This window comes from Oncorhynchus kisutch, linkage group LG10 (assembly GCF_002021735.2).
Source record: "Oncorhynchus kisutch isolate 150728-3 linkage group LG10, Okis_V2, whole genome shotgun sequence".
NCBI lineage: Eukaryota > Metazoa > Chordata > Actinopteri > Salmoniformes > Salmonidae > Oncorhynchus > Oncorhynchus kisutch.
In genome coordinates this window covers 64,536,144-64,556,744 of record NC_034183.2, presented here as the reverse complement: position 1 = coordinate 64,556,744, position 20,601 = coordinate 64,536,144, and the positions used below count along the sequence as shown (strand labels likewise).

The 20,601-nt window shown below is 44.2% G+C and overlaps 1 protein-coding gene across 4 annotated transcripts; it reads right to left on the bottom strand.

Annotated features, from left to right (window-relative positions):
- Nucleotides 1-183: 183 nt before the first annotated feature.
- Nucleotides 184-19,810, bottom strand: LOC109893565 (myosin phosphatase Rho-interacting protein-like). 4 transcript variants are annotated; one of them, XM_031834702.1, is made up of 23 exons: nucleotides 19,547-19,810; nucleotides 18,486-18,563; nucleotides 18,266-18,331; nucleotides 17,529-17,680; nucleotides 17,094-17,178; nucleotides 16,763-16,928; nucleotides 15,719-15,935; nucleotides 14,579-14,684; nucleotides 11,196-11,300; nucleotides 10,915-10,971; nucleotides 10,626-10,694; nucleotides 10,401-10,490; nucleotides 10,173-10,282; nucleotides 9,476-10,010; nucleotides 9,225-9,329; nucleotides 6,465-9,098; nucleotides 6,145-6,292; nucleotides 5,856-5,973; nucleotides 5,461-5,620; nucleotides 3,673-3,774; nucleotides 3,281-3,367; nucleotides 2,966-3,125; nucleotides 184-758 (listed from the first exon to the last, which is right to left on the bottom strand). In XM_031834702.1, exons 1-23 carry the CDS (start codon nucleotides 19,670-19,672, stop codon nucleotides 742-744), a joined length of 5,493 nt encoding a protein of 1,830 aa, XP_031690562.1. In that variant the 5' UTR covers nucleotides 19,673-19,810; the 3' UTR covers nucleotides 184-741. The 4 variants fall into 4 exon arrangements, with proteins under 4 accessions (XP_031690562.1, XP_031690563.1, XP_031690564.1 ...); XM_031834703.1 differs by having other exon boundaries at nucleotides 9,476-10,007; XM_031834704.1 differs by having other exon boundaries at nucleotides 9,476-9,980.
- Between the last annotated feature and the right edge of the window lie 791 nt (nucleotides 19,811-20,601).

Sequence of the window (20,601 nt, the reverse complement as noted above, 5' to 3'; positions counted from 1 at the left end):
ATTTGATGTGGACCTGAACAAATATTTTATTAATAATGATAAATGTATGAATTTCCATTCATGATAAAGATGTTAATTTTTTCGTTGTAAAATAAAATATAATTTTGTATATTTCCCTGTCCTCTGACGATTTGATTATGTGATGATTATTCAGTAGCAGACTGATAAAAGGTCACACAAATATTTAAAATAAATCCATTTAATTTATCATTAGATTACTTGACATGAATAAAGAACATCAAAATGTGTACTAGCAGGACCAAGATAAACGCCTCCAAATAAAACCATCCACTCACAAACAAATAATACTTTTACATTATAGACTCAGACGGTACATACATACTTGTTCATGTATTTCACAGGTAAGAAAAGCAAACTTAATCTGAGTTGTCTTTAGAAATATCCCCGTTCAATAACTGGATTGGACATAGCAGGGTAATAATTCTACACATTTTACAAACGCCTTGAGATAAATGTTAATCGTCAGATAAACGTCTACAAAATGTCTAGCCTATCGACAAACGTAGACAGACTAAATAGTAGTGTGCGTTTAGATACAATGATGTAAAAATACAGAATCCTCAAATAATGCGCTTTTAAAATTCTGTAGTACAGTAACGGTAGATAGGACATAAAATGTTTGACAATATAACTTTGGATCTCTAAGTGCTAAATGGTGTAAACATGGATAGACCGATGAACAATCCACGTTGTGCGTTGTGTCTCTTTGTTCAGCTGCAGTTATCTTCCTTGACACTCTACGGAGAAAGAAACAAATATCAGAAATCAGATCCAGCATCGTGACTATTAAGTCATAATGGTAAAGCTTGTCTTTCAAAAGTGATTACTGTCAGGCCACATATAGAATCACCAACAGCTTTTCTGATACTGGCATGGCATAGTATTTTTTTTCGTTGACATTCCTACATTTCGCAGACATGCAGAAAATACAAGAATATTACACCATCCACTGAATTTGTAGAAGATTATTCACAAGGTGCAGCCATGCCCAAAATGTTGGCTACATTACCAGGACAGTCCGTTCTATTATTCAGACTAACAGAACGAGGGAGTATATGATGGATGAAAGAAGGATGAAAACCATTAGTTGCCTCCAATATAAGGATTAAAACCATTAGTTGCCTCCAATATAAGGATTAAAACCATTAGTTGCCTCCAATATAAGGATTAAAACCATTAGTTGCCTCCAATATAAGGATTAAAACCATTAGTTGCCTCCAGTATAAGGAATACAACCATGAGTTGCCTCCAGTATAAGGATTAAAACCATTACTTGCCTCCAGTATAAGGAATAAAACCAACTAGTTGGCTCCAGTATTGAGAGGTCAAAGTGCATGTATGAGGAAGAATAACAACCAGACCCCTAAGAGATACTGTAAAGGCCCATGAAAGGGCAAAACAGATGTTTCAGATATTTATTATACATGTGACAAAGACAAGATAGAACGGCCAAAGGGGGCGGTGTTGCAATCTACTACAGAGATAGCCTGCGGAGTTCTGGCCTAATATCCAGATCTGTACCCAAACAATTTGAACTTCTACTTTTAAAAATCAACCTCTCTAAAAACAAGTCTGTCACCATTGCCGCCTGCTATAGACCACCCTCTGCCCCCAGCTGTGCTCTGGATACCATATGTGAACTGATTGCCTCCCATCTATCTTCAGAGCTCGTGCTGCTAGGTGACCTAAACTGTGACATGCTTAACACCCCGGCCATCCTACAATCTAAGCTTGATGCCCTCAATCTCACACAAATTATCCATGAACCTACCAGGTACAAACACAAAGCCGTAAACACGGGCACCCTCATGGATATCATCCTAACCAACTTGCCCTCTAAATTCACCTCTGCTGTTTTCAACCAAGATCTCAGTGATCACTGCCTCATTGCCTGCATCCGTAATGGGTCAGCGGTCAAACTACCTCCACTCATCACTATCAAACGCTCCCTGAAACAATTCAGCGAGCAGGCCTTTCTAATTGACCTGGCCCGGGTATCCTGGAAGGATATTGACCTCATCCTGTCAGTAGAGGATGCCTGGTTATTCTTTAAAAATGCCTTCCTCACCATCTTAAATAAGCATGCTCCATTCAAGAAATTTAGAACTAGGAACAGATACAGCCCTTGGTTCTTTCCAGACCTGACTGCCCTTAACCAACACAAAAACATCCTGTGGCGTTCTGCAATTGGCATCGAACAGACCCCGTGAATTGCAACTTTTCAGGGAAGTTAGAAACCAATATACTCAGGTAGTTTTAATTGCTATATTGTATTTACTTCACCACCATGGCCTATTTATTGCCTTTACCTCCCTTATCTCACCTCATTTGCTCACATTGTATATAGACTTATTTTTCTACTGTATTATTGACTGTATGTTTGTTTTACTCCATGTGTAACTCTGTGTTGTTATATGTGTCAAACTGCTTTGCTTTATCTTGGCCTCAACTTGCCTACTTGGTTAAATAAAGGTGAAATAAATAAAATATAAAATATTTTTTAAATGTGTACCCAAAGGAGATCTCTATAGGGTTATGCTGCACCACTGTACAAGATGACTTCTAATAAGAGTCTCTTTCTTTCATTTATGTAAGAAATGGACAGAACGTCAAGGGTTATTCCAAATCTAAAGGACTAACTGACATGCTACAGCAAACTGCACAGATAACAGTCAGAGGATTCAGATACATCCAATATTATTAAGACACATAACAGAATGAGGTTATTCACAAATTGTCTGTATTACGCAATGAATGACATCTGTACGATACAGACTAGTGATGCTGCCAAAACCAGAGGTGGTTGGGGAAACATCCAGCGAGACTTGGCTGTCATGCAGGTTTTGGTCTCAGAGTGGCAGCACTGAACACCTTGTCTTTTTCACATCAGTGGTTCATCTCTGAATCCCTGAAGGCAGGACCACCATCTTAATGTCATGTATACCATTATTATCTGTGTCCACTGCAGGTGAGAGCTCTCCTAGTGCTTTGTGGGCCAACCTCAGGTTCTCCCTGAGATGTCCCAGGTCTCTCTCTGCCTTGGCTCTCATGATGCTTAGCTCTGTGTAGATGTCCTTGTACGTCTCTGTTGCATACCTCTTATCCTGGGGGGAACAGGGATTAGGCTATAAACAGGCACTATTACCAGGTTAAATAGAGTATGACCCATGCTAATATTTGTACAGTAATACATGGTAAGAGCAGGACAATAGTGTTGTCCATCTTATGTCTACTCTTCATACATGTGCTGTGATCTCACCCTGTGGGCTGTCTGGAGTTCATCCTTGAGCGAGGTGATCTTCTGCTTGAGGCACTGTACCTCTGACTCCTTCACACGCAGGGAGATCTAACAGTCAGACAGAATCACAGTTGATGCCTCAGACACAGGTACAACACCAGAGGACCAAGGTGCCATAGATCAGCACAGAATGTACAGCACATGAGTATGTCATATGTTTTAGAGGCTGTAAGTTGGTCATGTTGCTAAGGGTGACATCTAGTGGTGTTACCAGTCAAAGGCAGATACAGTTTACCTTTACATCAAACTTTACTTGACTGGACTAGATAAAGATTATATTTGATCTAGTATAAAAAAAATGTTATACTTAAGCAACATAGCTATTGTGCAGTGAAGTACTACTGAAGACTTACCTCCAGCTCATACACATCTCTCTCCTGACTAAGAGGGAAGGTGTCCTGCTTGGCCAGAGAGCAAAGTCTGGTGATCTCTGCAGCAAGATGACCACTCAGCTCCTGGAAAGACAACCACAGTCATCATTACTAACACTGTTACTTTGTATTTGATGACAAAGACAGAATTGGGAAATACAAGGGACCCTCAAGGTTTTGTTGCAGAGTGTTGTAACAGTCTGATATTGTCACGCCCTGACCGTAGAGATCGTTTTATTCTCTGTTTGGTTGGTCAGGGTGTGACTCGGGTGGGAAACTCTATGTTCTGTGTTTCTATGTTTTGGTCGGGTATGGTTCTCAATCAGGGACAGCTGTCTATCGTTGTCTCTGATTGGGAATCATACTTAGGCAGCCTTTTTTCCTTTTGTATTTGGTGGGTAGTTGTCTTTGTTAGTGGCCTGTATAGCCCTAGTAAGGTTCACGGCCGTTTTTGTTGTTTCTTGTTTTGTTGGCGACATTTATAATAAAGAAAAAAATACACTCACTACGCTGCACCTTGGTCCGGTCATTTTGAAGAAGACGTTCATGACAGAACTACCCACCACAAACGGACCAAGCGGCGTGGCCGGGAGGAGCAGACAGAGTGGACATGGGAAGACATTCTGTAAGGAAAGGGATCCTGGACGTGGGAGGAGATCCTGGCTGGAAGAGATCGCCTGCCGTGGGAGCAGGTGGAAGCAGCGAGGAGGGCGGAAGCAGCTAGTCAAGGGGACCAGCGTTACATAGGGTCAAGGTTGGCAAGGAAGACCGGGAAGCCACTCCCAAATTTTTTTGGGAGGGGGCATACGGGGAGGTTGGCGGAGCTAACTCCCCATGCTCACGGCAAGGAGCGTGGTACTGGTCAGGCAACGTGTTATGCGGTAAAGCACACTGTGTCTCCAGTGCGTGTGCACAGCCCGGTGCGCTACATTCCAGCTCCCCGCATTGGACGGGCTAGAGTGGGCATCCAGCCAGGACGGATGGTGCCGGCTCAGCGCGCCTGGCCTCCAGTGCATCTCTTCGGCGCAGGATATCCAGGGTCCCCAGTCCGGGGCCCGCGGCGAGGGTCCCCATTCCGGGGCCTGCGGCGAGGGTCCCCAGTCCGGGGCCTGCTGAGAGGGTACCTACTCTGGGGTCGGCGACGAGGGTCCCTGCACCAGAGGCGGCACCAAAGTGGGGGGGAGCCAGAGGTGGAGCAGGGTCTGCGTCCCGCACCGGAACTGCCACCGAGGTAGATGCCCACCCGGACCCTCCCCTATAGTGTCAGGTTTGCGGCCGGAGTCCGCACCTTTGGGGGGGAGTGTTACTGTCACGCCCTGACCATAGAGATATTTTTATTTTCTATGTTTGGTTGGTCAGGGTGTGACTCGGGTGGGATACTCTATGTTCTGTGTTTCTATGTTTTGGCCGGGTATGGTTCTCAATCAGGGACAGCTGTCTATCGTTGTCTCTGATTGGGGAATCCTACTTAGGCAGCCTTTTTTCCTTTTGTATTTGGTGGGTAGTTGACTCTGTTAGTGGCCTGTATAGCCCTAGTAAGGTTCAAGTTTTTGTTGTTTCTTGTTTTGTTGGCGACATTATAATAAAGAGAAATGTACGCTCCCCATGCTGCACCTTGGTCCAGGTCATTTTCGAGACGACGTTCGTGACAGATATGAAGTTTATAAAAGTATGCATTCTACTATGTGTGTTAAGACAGAGGACCCGGCAGCAGATTTAGTTGGCTTGGAGCAGAAACACTTGATGGTACATGGTCATAATGTGACTGACCTGGTTGCGAGTTCTGAGGTCCTGGTTCTCCTGCTGACACTGACACAGAGCCTGTCTCTCTGCCTCCAGGGCCTGGCCCAGGTGGGAGCTCTCCAGACACTTCAGAGAGTACTGCTGGGACAACACCTCCAGCTCCCTGTGACAGGAGACCAGCTCCTCACTACACACACACACACACACACACACACATGATCCTGAGAGCTGAAAACCACGGCCAAGACTAGACACAAGGTGCACTGTGTGTTATACAGACAGACATATACAGAGCCAAGGACAGGTAGAATGCAGATTATCAGTCCAAAACTCAGTGTTTGTCAGCCAATCCAGTGTACTATCTGGCCATGTGCTTTGCTTGACAATTTACAACCACATAGATCAACAGGTAGTACATTTACCTGTGTTGCCTGCATATTTCTCCAAGATTCACATCTCCTGCATTGTTGTTTTCATGGCATGCCCTCTGTATCTCTCTCTTGACTTCGGCACGGTGAGCGTTCTTCATTGCTTCAATTGCTAATGCCACAATAAAAGGGGATATGTTCACTCCATTAGAGTGGCATGGGAATGTGAGCTTATCAATATTCTGAGAAACTCTGCCTTCACACATACTGTAAATATCCTAAAAACGTTTAACCTTTAAACATACACACACAGCACACACACACACACACTGTCCCCCCTCACCTGTGATAGTAGCAGCCGTCTCCTCCTCCAGCAGTCTGTCTGTGTCTAACTGCAGGCGCTGCAGGTCCTGCTGGTGTCTGTGCTGCAGTTCCCCCACGATCCTCTGCTGGGACTCCTCCATGGTGACAAAGCCATGCTCATATGTGGCCTGCAGGGGCAAACACAGATGCAGTGGACTGTTAGGTGATCCACAGATCCATTGTTATAATGGTCACTACTCCCTGGGGTTGGTTCATTACATCTTAATTCTAGTGAATTCAGGAACTACCAAAAATCCCATTGATGATTATCAACAATTGTTATTATGGGAGTTGTCCTACCTTTAGCTTTTCTATGTCCTCCTTATGTTTCAGCTGGAGACATGCCATTCTCCCATCATGCTCTGCTTTCATGTTGGCCATGACAGACAGCTGCTCCTCCAGATCCTTCACATGACCTCTCAGTGATGATAACACAATCTCCAGCTTCTCCTCCCCCAGAGTGTTTGCTTCTTCATGGGGTTCAGTAGTGCTCCTCTCCTCTACATCCTTATCAGTATCAACTTCCTGGATTCCTTTCTCTACCTCATCTACCCTACTCTCTACCTCATCTACCCTACTCTCTACCTTTATCATTGGACTCTCAATGCTGTTGGGCAGGAAGTCACCCTCCACCACTTCTGCACACCTTCTAACCCAGCACACTTCCTCTACTGCAGTCACTCCGTGGTTTGGGCTTCCCACCTCCATTTTACCTGCAGCATTCATTGCAGGCGTCTCTGTCTTCTGCTCACTTGCAGTATCTAGTAGCTGTGTGGCTGTTTGCTGTGAGTCTATGTGTTCTCCCTGCCTCAGGGGGGTCAACCCAAATCCCACTGAGGAACTCCCCTGTCTCTCCAGGTCTGACCGTCTGGCCCCAAGCTGCCCAGCACATCTGCTGCACATCAAAGGAGAAGAAGCAATGAGCAGTCCCTGTTGAGTCTCTTGAAATTGGCTCTTGTGTAGAGTGTTAAGCCTACTGAGACGATAGGATGAGAAGGCTTCCATGGCGGTGCAGTGTATGGAAGCTAACAGGGGATCATTTACATTGTGGAAATGACAAAGTCTTTGTGCCAGGGACTGGAGCTCGTCATTGGCCGAGGCTCCGACTGAGGAGGCGATTTGGTTGAGCAGGAAAATTCTCTCCTGTGTGATCTCTGTGAAATGTCCGAAGTCATCGGTGTCATTATGCTGGTTGTACACATTCCATATCCTCTCATCATCATCTTCCTCTTTCATTTCTGAACCTGTTTCACCTGCTATGTTTCCAATGATGTCCAGGTCTCTCAAAGACCTGCATCCATTCATCCTGTCCAGGCCTCCAGTGTTTATGTTTAAATCTTTCTTATGAGAAAAAAGAGTATGAGCTAGGAGGAGCGTTTGCTTTTCCACTACCATGTGTTCTAAAATCTGACTTAGAATCACATCTGTGAGTTTATCCTCATTGGACTGGGATGGGTTGACCTTCAAACTGTTCAACAGCCTTCCCCAAAACTCCTCCTCTAACTGAAGCTGCCTGACCACTGTCTTGTTCACCTCCACACACTTTCTATCTAATGGCATCTTTACCACATCCATACCTGACCTGTCAATCACCTGCACTACTCTCCCTAAGGTTCTGGACATCAATCTTATCCCTTCCATCACTTGCTGAACCCTTTCTTCACCTGAATCCAATATTAACTCATCCTGCCATTTGCCTTCACTGCTACACCTTAATCCACTTTCTTTCTCCACCGTCCTTTCCTTCTCTACTTCCTCATTAAACCTTACGATGTCAGCCTCTGCCTCCATGGCTCTCTGGCTGTACAACCGCTCAGCCTCTCTGAGTTGTGTGTTGTGGGCCTGCAGCTCCCTGCAGGTCTGTTCTGTGTGCTGGAGCTGTCTCTCTAGTTCTAATTGCTTGGCCTCCATGGCCTGCAGACACTGTTGAAGGTGTTCCCGCTCCTTCTCTCCAAGGTGGTGTGTTTTGATATTCTCTTCCCAAGCTTCCTCCTCTTCATCATCATCATCCTCTTCTGCTGGGAAGCCCAGGTCTTTGAAAGTGTCCTCCCTGAGCTGCAGCTGTACCTCTGTCTCCTTCAGACGCTGGTCCATTGAGGCTAGTAGGGACTGGGCCTCCTGGAGCTGCTCATCTCTCCTGCGCAGCTCCTTCTCCAGGCCTTTCACTTTGGTCTGGCTGTGCTGCTCTGCCTCAGGGAGGAACTGAGGTCCACTGTACTGAGTGATAAGCTCTGCTTTCAGTCTCTCTATCTCTCTGTCTGCCTCTGTCAGCTGGTTGAGCATCTCCTGGTTGCGCTGGTTGAGGGCCTCGTTCTGGATGCTGAGCAGCTCTACCTCCTGGGATAGTCTCCTCATCACGATGGCCTGGTCTGGGTCTACGTACTCCTCCGTGGGTCTGGGTGTCTCACAGCATAGTAGGTTGTCTATTCTCACGCCGTTGGCTCTTTCCTGAGTTTCCCCCATGCTCAGTGAATCTGGGCTCCATTTTGTGTGCGATTCTGGAATCAATGTCTGTCTATGGCTTCCATTTTCAAACTGTGTCTGAGAGCTAGTTTCACTGCCCAAGTTAGGCCCTCTGTTCTCACTTCCATTCTGAGGCACAGAGTAAGATGAGAGTTCTGTGTCTGAGGTTGGTGACATGCCAGGTGTGTTTACTGATATAGGGCAGTCAGGGAACAGATCCTCCAGCCCCTGGAGGTTTCCCTCGGTGTCATGCAGCCAGATGCTGGGTGGTGGTGATGGGTGAGTTCCAGGGGAGCTGTGTTTCTCCAGAGGGGCCGATGACAGGGCCAGGCCAAGCTGCTCCTGGAGCTGCTCCTGTATGTCCTGCTTCTTCAGCTCCTGTTGCTGGAGGAGCTCTCTGGTCTCCCTGTACATGTCCGTCAGGCTTTTCAAAGAGGGAAGATCAGCTTCTGGGCACATTGGGGCCTCAAGCTTACAGGATGAGGCAAGACAATTGTCTATAATTAGGTAGGCATCATTGTTGCAAAGTGGAAGTATTATAGATGGAAATACAGAGCATATCCATACTATGTATAGGCCAATATTATTTTTCCTTACCGGCAGGGAGGCATGAGGCTGGAGTCCTAATGCAGTGCTCAACTGAGCCTCCAGCTCAAGCCTGCGTTGGTCTGACTCTGCCAACTGGCCCTTCAACTCTTCTACCTTTAATCACAAGACACAGAGATAAAGTCCACAAGACACAGAGATAAAGTCCACCGTCCACCGTTAAGCCAACCAGCAGCAGAGAAAGCACCTCATAACGTTAACATTGTTCCTGTTAGGAATCATTTTAAGATACACAGACTCACCCTCCTGTGGTAGGTCTCCAGTAGAATCCCCATATCCTCTTTATCCTTGCCCTGGGACTCAGTGTACAATGGAACAGTCTTCTCCTGTCTAAAGGCAGTCCTTTCCACCTGCTGCCAGCACTGTTCAATCTCCCTCTGCACCCTCTGGTGAGTCCTGGGTGACCTGGGACTGATACCTCCTCTGTCACAGTCCATCTCCCAGTCCACAAGGAAGCCGAGCATGCTGTCATACCTCCTCCTCCTCTCATCTCGCCTCCTCTTCCTCTCCAGGTCCCCTACCTCCATCCGAAGAGGCTCCTTTGTCTCCTGCTGCACCTCCTGCTCAGAGGCTAGCAGGGCCATAGGGCTGAACTCAGCCCAGTCAAAGGTCTTGGAGCGCCCTTCGCGTCTCCTCTCACGGATGCGGCTCTGTTTGGGCCCCTGGACTCTCTCTGTAGGGACCTCAGAGGAGGGGGAGGAGTCCTGGGTCACGTCTGGCTTAGGGAGGGGCAGTGACTCTGATGGGCTGCAAGGGACGTGATGGACTGTCAAGCTGCTTTACAATCACAACAGAATAACACAAATACTTACTGACGGAGGAAATGAGGCATTCTGCCGAAACAAAGGCAGAGACCTTCCCATCACTACTATAGAATGGTGGTAGTCTACTAATGTATTACTATGTAGTAGTGAGGCTGGTATTACAGACGCCATTTACCTGGCCACATCAGGAGCGTTAGATGGATGGACATTCTTCATGAGGGCCTGGATCCAGTTTCTCCGTATCCCTGCAGTCATGGCTGACAGAGTAAAGACACACTTCTGGGTCTGAGGGAAGACATTAGGAATATTACTTTGATTGAGTATAGGACACTTACTGTATGTATAGAATGGATCAACATTCATCTGTTGATTTCAATTTCCGTAGGTATAGATTTAGTCTTACATGGATCTGAAAGCCATAGTTCCTCTGGACCTGGTGCTCTGAGACATTATGACACTTGGTCAAGTCAATCTCCCCCTCCAGATCTGAGTTCTAACAAGAGAAGATGACAGACATCAATTCAAGACTTGGGATGAAAAAATAACAAAAGCATGTTTCCCTGTCCTCACAAAATCACATATCTATGTGTACTTCATTCAGTAAAAATGTAAATGCACATGAACTTGCCTCCTCTGCGAAGGAATCCTTGTAGTACCTCAGACTGTCAGCTGATAGCACAAACCAGTATTTCCTCCACTAGAGGGGAGCAGACAGACTATAAGGGATAGTAGATGCAAAAACTTACATAATACATTTGAACTGTCAGGCTTCACCTTCATAGCAAGGATCCACAGCACCTTAAACATCACTAAATGTACACGCACACATTCAGGATCCATGTGCCTTTGGGGTAGAAACGTGGGAAGGTGTTCAGTGCCAAAAGTAAAAGACATTCTGGATCTGTCCATTCCTATACCTGATCCTCCTTATCCAGTTTCATCATCCACCCTTTCTTGAAGTTCAGCAAATCAGGCTGTAAGGAAGATAAGACAGTAAGTTAGTCAGGAGTTCAAAGAGGCACGGCCATACAGTTGTTTTCAGACACTTCAACATAAAAGTAAACTGCCGTCAATCCACTTGGGGCTTTCATTTATACTTGTTTAAATTATGGGAGCGTCCTTGTTTGAACTGTGACAGTTTTCTGACATGTTTTACAGCTTTCAGTGCACAGAAATTCCAGAAGTAATAAGCACTCACAGTCATGACAGACTCCGAGGTCCTGCGGTCCAGTGACTTAGCTCTTCTCTGAGGAGGAGGGACGGTGAGTTGACCTGGGCTTAGATCTCCACACGACTGCAGTTTCTGGGTGTAACAACAGGACACTATCAATTACTGAAGTAACAATGTAGAAGGTGTCAGATGGTTTAGCAAATGTGATCATGTCCTGTATTACTGTAAGCTTGTTGCAAATAAAAAACAAGATTATGTCGTTTCCCTTTAGTCTATCATGACTGAGACGGCTTGGACGTGTGCATTGTATCAAGCAGAGAACCCACAAGTCATGGCAGGTCTCTGGAAGGCAGTGTTGTGAGATGTAAGGCTTATTGTGGGACACAGCAGGAGAGAGGAAGTGCTCTCTATACAGGGGTTATTAAACCGTACTCACATTAAGAATGAGTTCCACTCTGGTGACTGGGCTTGGCTGGGGAGTGTATGAAAAGACGTTGGAGGCTGTATTATCCCTGATGGCCCCTGGCATCCAGTCTCACAAGCCCAGGGATGTTACAAGTCCCAAATCTCTGTCTTGACAAGATTCCCACATCCCTGACTGTTACCTACCAAAGCTACCTCATATTGGGTTTCATCCTGGCTAACCAAATAGCTCTAAAAAACACATCAGAGAGTCCCTTTAAATCTAGATTAGCCAGCGCTAAATGAAACTAGAGACAGCGGCACCATATGAAACAAGATTATTTTCTCATTTACTTGAGACTTCAAAAGCCTCATTCTTTTTACTCTTACGTAATAAAAAAAGAAGAAAAAGGACCACTTCAGTAAATCCAGAACATTCTTTGTCTGTGCCCAGCTATTTGCATAGAAAACTATCCAAGGACACATAACAGTAACATGAGGGAGAGAACACTCTGCTCCAGCCAGCAGTGTGAACTAGCCTCCTGTCTTCTCCAACAACACTGACCATTCTGGACAGTGAAGTCCCCTTTCCCTAGGATAGGATGGGAAAGGGGAAGTGGGACTATCTGGGGAATCTGAGCCTGGGGGACAGAGTGAACTGTGAACAGGCATTTGACCTCTCAAACTGGAGGGACATAAATGAACACATGGGATAATATGTTCTGTCGGGTAGGGACTTAAGAGAAAACTCCTACAGAGGGATTTAATCAGAGATTAACGTTAAACCTTTGACCCCATTGGATGGCCATACTGTGTATGATGTGTCTAACTAAATCATATTACAGGGTTCAACAGTTCATACAGTATCTCATAATATAAACAGAAAGATATACAGTGCACCAGCCATAGTCTGTGAAAAATCAACTACAATTAAGGTGCAACTGGTTGCACTTTAATTGAGGAGGACGGGCTCATAGTAACGGCTGGAACGGAATAAATGGAATGGTATCGAACACATCAAACACATGTTTCCATGTGGTTGATAACATTCCATTCACTCCATTCCAGACATTATTATGAGACGCCCTCCCCTCAGCAGCCTCCTGTGACATCAACAGGATGTTTTCTACATCTAGTACAATGTAGAAATGGTACTGTGTACCAGTATGGACTGTACATGTGTTCTATACTGTAGTGTTAATAATCCTAAATGCTGGTCATGTATTTGTTGTTGTCAGGAGTAGACAGACTGATACTTATGCTTTAGTCACTACCTTAATCACAGGAGCCAGTCTGAGAATATGGTGACTATCATTTCACAAACAGATGTGCACTTGACTCAGGAGATACTGTACAATGATAGTGCCTCCCAGCCTCAAACACATGACCAACAGCAGCTCCCTACAGATACAACAGTTCCCTACAGACACAACAGCTCCCTACAGATACAACAGCTCCCTACAGATACAACAGGTCCCTACAGATACAACAGCTCCCTACAGATACAACAGGTCCCTACAGATACAACAGCTCCCTACTACAGATATAACAGCTCCCTACAGATACAACAGCTCCCTACTACAGATATAACAGCTCCCTACAGATACAACAGCTCCCTACAGACACAACAGCTCCCTACAGATACAACAGCTCCCTACAGATACAACAGCTCCCTACAGATACAACAGCTCCCTACAGATACAACAGGTCCCTACAGATACAACAGCTCCCTACAGATACAACAGCACCCAACAGATACAACAGCTCCCTACTACAGATAGAACAGCTCCCTACAGATACAACAGCTCCCTACAGATACAACAGGTCCCTACAGATACAACAGGTCCCTACAGATACAACAGCTCCCTACAGATACAACAGCACCCAACAGATACAACAGCTCCCTACTACAGATAGAACAGCTCCCTATGGATACAACAGCTCCCTACAGATACAACAGCTCCCTACAGATACAACAGCTCCCTACAGATACAACAGCACCCTACAGATACAACAGGTCCCTACAGATACAACAGGTCCCTACAGATACAATAGCTCCCTACAGATACAACAGCTCCGTACAGATACAACAGGTCCCTACAGATACAACAGCACCCTACAGATACAACAGCACCCTACAGATACAACAGCTCCCTACAGATACAACAGCTGGGTCATTGTACTGTAAGATACCATCACCGTTATGAGTTAGCAGAGGTTTGTCTGGGACTTACAGGCAGATCCCTAATTACATAGTATCCATGTTTAGGTAAATGGAAAATGTGTCTAAGAGGAATGCCATTCTGAGATTACAACACACAACATGAAGTGCAGACGGAGCCCCGTCAGAGCATTATACAACCAGTTTAGTTAGAGAACACAGCACAGTCCTGAATTATTCACCTTCTCCCTGTCTTACTCACACACACTAACACATGCCTCAACACGGCTGATGGGAGGATTGACTTAGCCATGCCAAACTCCTGCATTTCGGTATAGAACTAAACACACATATATTGACACACATGGCACACACACACACCTGACAGTGTGGAATGTAAGTAGCGCTTCATCCCTGTCCATGAGCCTTACACACCATGCAATCAGGCCAGAGCCAAAACGCTTGACGTGACATCTTTGCCTCTCCAAAACCTGGTCTTATGAGTCATGTCCAAACAAGTCCTATGGAGAACTAGCGGGAACAGATGTGTGGTGTACACATGTACTTTACCTTAACAATGACAGACTCCATCAATGGTGTGTAAAATACCAATCTATATGTGTAGATGTGGAAACACTATTCACTTTCGGCAGACCCCTTTAGTCCCCTTTTGTCTTGAGCCCTCCTGGTGGGTAACAAGTGTTGCTATTCTTAAAAGCTATGGTTACTATTTGGATTATGAGGTGTGGTTCAAGTGATGGAGTTATAGTGGAGGAATGTGACAAGCCTTACCGGGAGTGGGAGGACTGACTGCAATGTAAAAACACTGTGACGGTGTGACTGATACCTCTCTCTGGTTGCTGCGAGTTTCACTCCTCCCCTTCCTGGATCCAGCCTGACCCAGGTCCTCTCCCACAGCACTCCTCCCAGCCTTCCCTGGCTCATTGTAGCAGCTGAAAAGCAGGAAAATCAAGCCTGTCATTCAACAAACAGCCATGGTGTCCTCCATGGCCCCTCACAGGTGGGCTGTGACATCACTTCCTGCAAAAAGAACTTTAGGATGACAGCTGAATAATGTCACCGCCACTTATTCTGTACCCCCAAGCTGGGCCTAGACTGAGGACATCCATGTCACCTACATCCATCTAGTGCTACTGTTAAATTGGACTTTCAAGTGACATCCTCACCTCCAGTGTCATGTTTTGTTTAGAAAGATAGCAGATATTACATAGATGGAATTCCCTAGAAGAATCCGATAGAGCGTTTGTATATACAGTATGACCACAAAAGCAAATACTATCTTTAATAAACTGTGGGTGTAGCATCTGTCCTCTTATAACAGGGATGGTAAATTCTTGTTGAGGCATGTATGTATCTGTATGAGTTGGCACAAACATAATACTGGGCCCTCAGTCAGTGTGATGTCTTGCCTTGACATTTCTCCTACTTTCTGATGACTGGCAGTTTGTGAGGAACTCAGAAATAGAATTCCTTCAAAATATCTAATTACACAATCCTTTAGGAATTTCGAGGCCTTATTCAGGGCAAGGATTATGTCTGTCCTTAGAAGGCAATGAATGAAACACACAGACCAAGGAGGTATTCCCATCACGTAGCCCAAATACTGTATATGCTGTTAGTTAGGGAACAAACTGGGAGTGCTTCTATAAGCTACATTTAAAAAACGTTACCTCCCTAATGGAAGAATATGGATCTTTGATGTGCTGTTGGGCTGTGTGTAATGTGTGTACCATTTTATACAGAGAGAAACAGGGAGGCATCTGCTGTCCTTTAGTGCTAATTGCTAGCACATTTGGTCCTAGCCCATGCCAAACCCATTTTATGCCTGTTAGCATTTTCATGACAACACACAACAAATACAAAACCAAATAAATAAAATTGTAACTAATGTCCAAGAACATTGCTTTCATTATAGATCTCCCAATATCAGACACAACTGATAACATGTCTTTTCCATGAATCTCACCTTCTCTCTGCCATGTTGTTCTTGTTGGCCGGTGGGTGGTCTCTGTATGGCGTAGGCTCTGTGCGCTGGCTGTCGCTGCTGGTGTCAGTCCCCTTGCTGGCCACAGAGTCCAGGGAACTCACAGAGCTACTGATACAGGAGCCGTTGGAGAGCCGCAGACTACCGTCAAAGGTCAGGGAGTCACTGGAGGCTGAAGGGAGGTAGTGGGAACCATGACCTGAGGAGAGTTATTAAATAAAGAGGGCTGTTTTCAGACTGTGACTGCACAGGTTAGGTCTATGTTTTGCATGATACTTTAGGTCACTGCTTTTGGACCGAAACACAAATAGCAGGACAGTGGCAAGATTTTTATGAGAATCCTGTTCTGAAAAATCTAACTTGTAAGACTTGTTATATGAGGAATCTGGTCAGATAGTTACTATAATGTCTCCCATCTAAGGAAGTGTCACGTTTGACCATAGAGACATTTGAGGGACACCCCTGCATAGTGCCACTATAAAGTTGCACCTAACAGACCACAGCTCATTAAAGAGATGCCTCCAGTTTGTTTTCCTTTTCATCTGCTCCCAGGCCATGGAAAAGCATCTGTAAAACCTGTCATCTACATCAGCCTAATGAAGTCCCCTACAGGCACAGTCTGCACTACAGGAGTTGATCCTGCTCTCCATTATAACCTAGGCCCAGACACACCAATAAGTCTGCATCCACATAGTTAGTGTGCACTTACCGTTCATCACATGACCGCTATTAAGAGAAATGTCTGCTCTGCTCGCATAATTAATCTGAGTTGTGTCTGTGAAATATATTAGAGATGATTGTTTACCATAGTCCTGCATCCTTTCTAGTCTTTCAATAACACTACTACACTGGTAATGAATCTGTCCACTAATAAAGGCCAACTTTCTCATCCTGTATGCATGACCACCTGCAGGAAGTTAGGACAGTGTTAGATGGCAGGAAATGGCTGTAAATGTCTGGCAGACTTGAAAGCCTGTCTGAGTGTGTGTGTGTGTATGTGTGTTGGCTGGTTTCTTTCCTCCACACCTGCAGGGGTCTCGTCCAGGCCCAGGGGATCAGTATCTGTCACAGTCCAGACAGGGGCCACATCCGGACCCCCACTGGGCCGCTCTCCCTGCCACAGGCGAGGGTCACCACTTTTCATGACTGAGAAACTGGGCTCAGTGGCAGCCATCTTTGCTGGGCTGGGTTCCTGATGAACACAATATGTTTCCATTACCATAATGTGTAAAGGCATAACACATCATTGACATATACAGTAGTTGACGTATTTTTCCACAATATTTTCAAACATGTATTTAGGCCACCGGTGACCAGGCATCTCGGTTACAATGTTATGAAAAGAAGAAGTTATCACCTGGGAAGTAGTGGGTTCTACTTTACGTTTCTTCTTCTGATTCTGCTTATAGGTCCGTGGGTAAACGACTAGTTGTTCACTCCAGCTGGTAAAAAGAAAACGACACAGACATGACATGGATTCAAAATATTGTCCATCAAAGACAAGAATTTACAGAGAAGTTAAATCAGGAGTGATATCATATCATACTGATATATCAGAGAAGTTAAATCAGGAGTGATATCATATCATAATGTAATATCAGAGAAGTTAAATCAGGAGTGATATCATATCATAATGTAATATCAGAGAAGTTAAATCAGGAGTGATATCATATCATAATGTAATATCAGAGAAGTTAAATCAGGAGTGGTATCATATCATACTGATATATCAGAGAAGTTAAATCAGGAGTGATATCATATCATACTGTAATATCAGAGAAGCATTACTGACCCATTGATGATCTCCTTGTTCTCCCCCCGGATAAAGAACTCCTGTTCAGGTGTGATGATGCACAAAGCGTTCCTCTGGCCTGTCTTAGGCTCTGCGTCAATCACCGCTGTACACAGATTCATGTTCACTGTTCCTTGTGGCAGAGTGCTTTTCTAAAGGAATGATATACAATGTCAATAATTTTGTCTGACTGGAAATTCTGGCAGAGATTATGATGCTAATCATGGCATCTTTTGTACACCATCTAGAAATATCCAAAAATATATAGAGAGATATTTTGGAGGGTTAAAGGCCATCACGAACAAGACATTACCCGTTGCAACTGAGTTTTAATACAGGCTATATAGAGTGACATGAAAGAGAGCAGAGGAGGAGATTTCAGAAGATCAGTGAGAGAGGGGGATGTGTCATTAGAGGACAGATGAATCCCAAATCATCTGCTCTGGTACTACACACAACATCTGGCTAAGAGATGCATAGTGAATCCTCTCATAAAACATTAAAACATACATCAGGACAATATACTGTAGTTAACCTCTATTCATGTTGGATGATCTGGTTTGCTTAGCTTTTTGGTGTGTGTGTGTGTGTGTGTGTGTATGTGTGTGTGTGTGTGTGTGTGTGTGTGTGTGTGTGTGTGTGTGTGTGTGTGTGTGTGTGTGTGTGTGTGTGTGTGTGTGTGTGTGTGTGTGTGTGTGTGTGTGTGTGTGTGTGTGTTCAAATACAGAATATCTTACCAACTCGTCCAGTGCAAAGCTCATGCTGCCATTTTCATACAGGATGAAGAATCGTCGCTGCCATTTCTACCATTTAGAGATAGAGTTGTTATGGATAATGTTGCAATAATGCCTCAAATATTGAATAACTTGCAGGTCTATCAGAATATAAACTAGTACTACTGATACATTTCTGTACAACCATAGTCCAAGACTAGATAGTTATTTGTCATTCTCTTACCCTTGACCTCTGAATTGGATTGTCAAAGTCTGTCCCCTCAGCAGCCAAGCAGAGCCAGCCTCCATAGATGGGTTTGGCCTGTCAAGCATGGGAACACAAGGAGAAATGAGTTGGGTCTTGACCTGTGAAGGTTCTATCAAATGAAATCGTTTTTCTATGCCATCCTATGGGTCTTGTCTTTTTCTGGCAGGGAGCATCAATACTCGTTGATTCATGTTTTGAATGTCAAAGGAATAACCATCCTATCTTTTTAGGGAATGTCCTTTGTAGGATTAGCCAGTGACCGTTCGTGATTCAGTGTTCTTATGCTGCCTTTACAAAACGTGTGAACAGATTAAGTATGTCCATGCAGTAGGCCGTAAACAAGAGGCAGGGATAATCTTGTTGACATGGAAAAAAGAAGATAAACTGCTCTTTGTGCTCTTTTTTAGATGTCCCCAAAGACTGGAATGTTCTGACTCTCTGCCAGTTACTCAACTTGCTCAACTCTTTGTCAGAGAGTTTTGTTTCTTGTGTTATGAGTGCTTCTCAACATGAGATAATTCTTTCCTCAAAAATTCCAACTTGGATATTTATACGTAACCTTCACACCTGAGTCAGATGCTTTAAAACAGGAGCTTACTTAGCTGACGTTCAATGACAAATGGCTCTAAATATACAAGACACACAGAGATGAGCACAAAATAATCAGATAGCAATGGTGTATATGTTTTCTAAAAGAATAATAACCTGTTGTGGCCTATGGCATGCTGAGTGCTGACAGTAGTGCTGTCAACGGTCTCTTTATAACAGTGTGGGAGGTGTGTGGTGACAAATATTTGACTCATGCATTGGGGCCATTCAGTCAAATTGCTTCATTTTCTACAACAGAAAAGGTTGGCTATTACGTTATGTTCATTACATTTCACAAATGAACGTGATACCTGACACAATATGAAGGAATGTCTCTGTCTGATATAACATTGAGTGCATGCCCATCTGTCATCCCTGTCATCAACATTCAGAAAAGTAATAGCCAAAGTATAAAAACTAATAAAACATAAATATGTTTGTTCACTTACCTGGTCCTTACCATGATCAGTTGGAAGATGCAGCTCCCGAGACTTGAAGCAGTTCTGACATTTACTTTTATAAAAAATGTTCGCTTGGAATTTATTACACGGATTCGCACTCTTTTGTCCAGACATTTTGTCGCATATAGGCTACCACTATGTAAATCCGAAATGCTCCCCAATTCTCTCTTTGCGGTGCAGTTTGTCCGATTCGAACATCTGTCAAATCCTGTGCGCTTTGAGCTCTCCACCTGACGGGTCGAAATCTGGGATGTCCTAGGCAGCTGAGGAGTTGGATATATATATCCAACCTGGACTCATGGCTGACGTAATATACCAAATGAATATCCGTGACGCTAAAATCAGTATGATACGTTACATTTGGTATGTATTTATTTGTGGATGTCCATCATCCATTTCGTGTTATATGTTATGAATTACAGTTTGTATTATCTGTTACAATTCGTATGTTTATCTTACAAATTCTAATCCGTACTATATGTTACAAATTACAATTTGTTGTGGCTAACGTTAGCTAGGTGGCTAATGATAGCTAGGCTAGGGGTTAGGGTTAGAGGTTATGGTTAAGGTTAGGGTTAAGGTCACAGATGGGCAGTAGCTCTGTTACAAGTATTTGAAATATGTATTTGATTACTTCTGAGTATTTTGTCATTTGTATTACACTGGGTTGAACTACACTCCAATGTATCTTGTAATAAGATACTTTCGAGAGCTGTACATTTTATTTTCAAAATACAAAATACTTTTCTATATATTTTTTTATAGCGGTTCACAATTTGTTGCCCCCTTTCACCCTGCATTGGTATCATAAGTCTCATGGCACTATGGTGTGATAAGAGCGTCTGCTAAATGAACGAAATATAAATGTATATGTGAAAATGGACAATTGCAAAGCATGCTAAGTGTTATTCCAATGAGCTCCACCCCGAAACAAGGTACCTTATTATTACAACGTAATAATACCCAGTGTGCTTTGCAGTTCATTTTGGTATGTTCATTTTCACATATACATTTTGCTAATTAAGCAGACCCTCTTACCCAGA

Coding starts and splice junctions, on each gene's coding strand:
- LOC109893565 (XM_031834702.1), bottom strand. CDS start 19,672: ATGTCTGGACAAAAGAGTGCGAATCCGTGTAATAAATTCCAAGCGAAC. Junction 18,332..18,485: donor ATCCAATTCAGAGGTCAAGG/GTAAGAGAATGA, acceptor TCTAAATGGTAG/AAATGGCAGCGACGATTCTT. Junction 10,695..10,914: donor AACTGGATAAGGAGGATCAG/GTATAGGAATGG, acceptor GCTCCCCTCTAG/TGGAGGAAATACTGGTTTGT.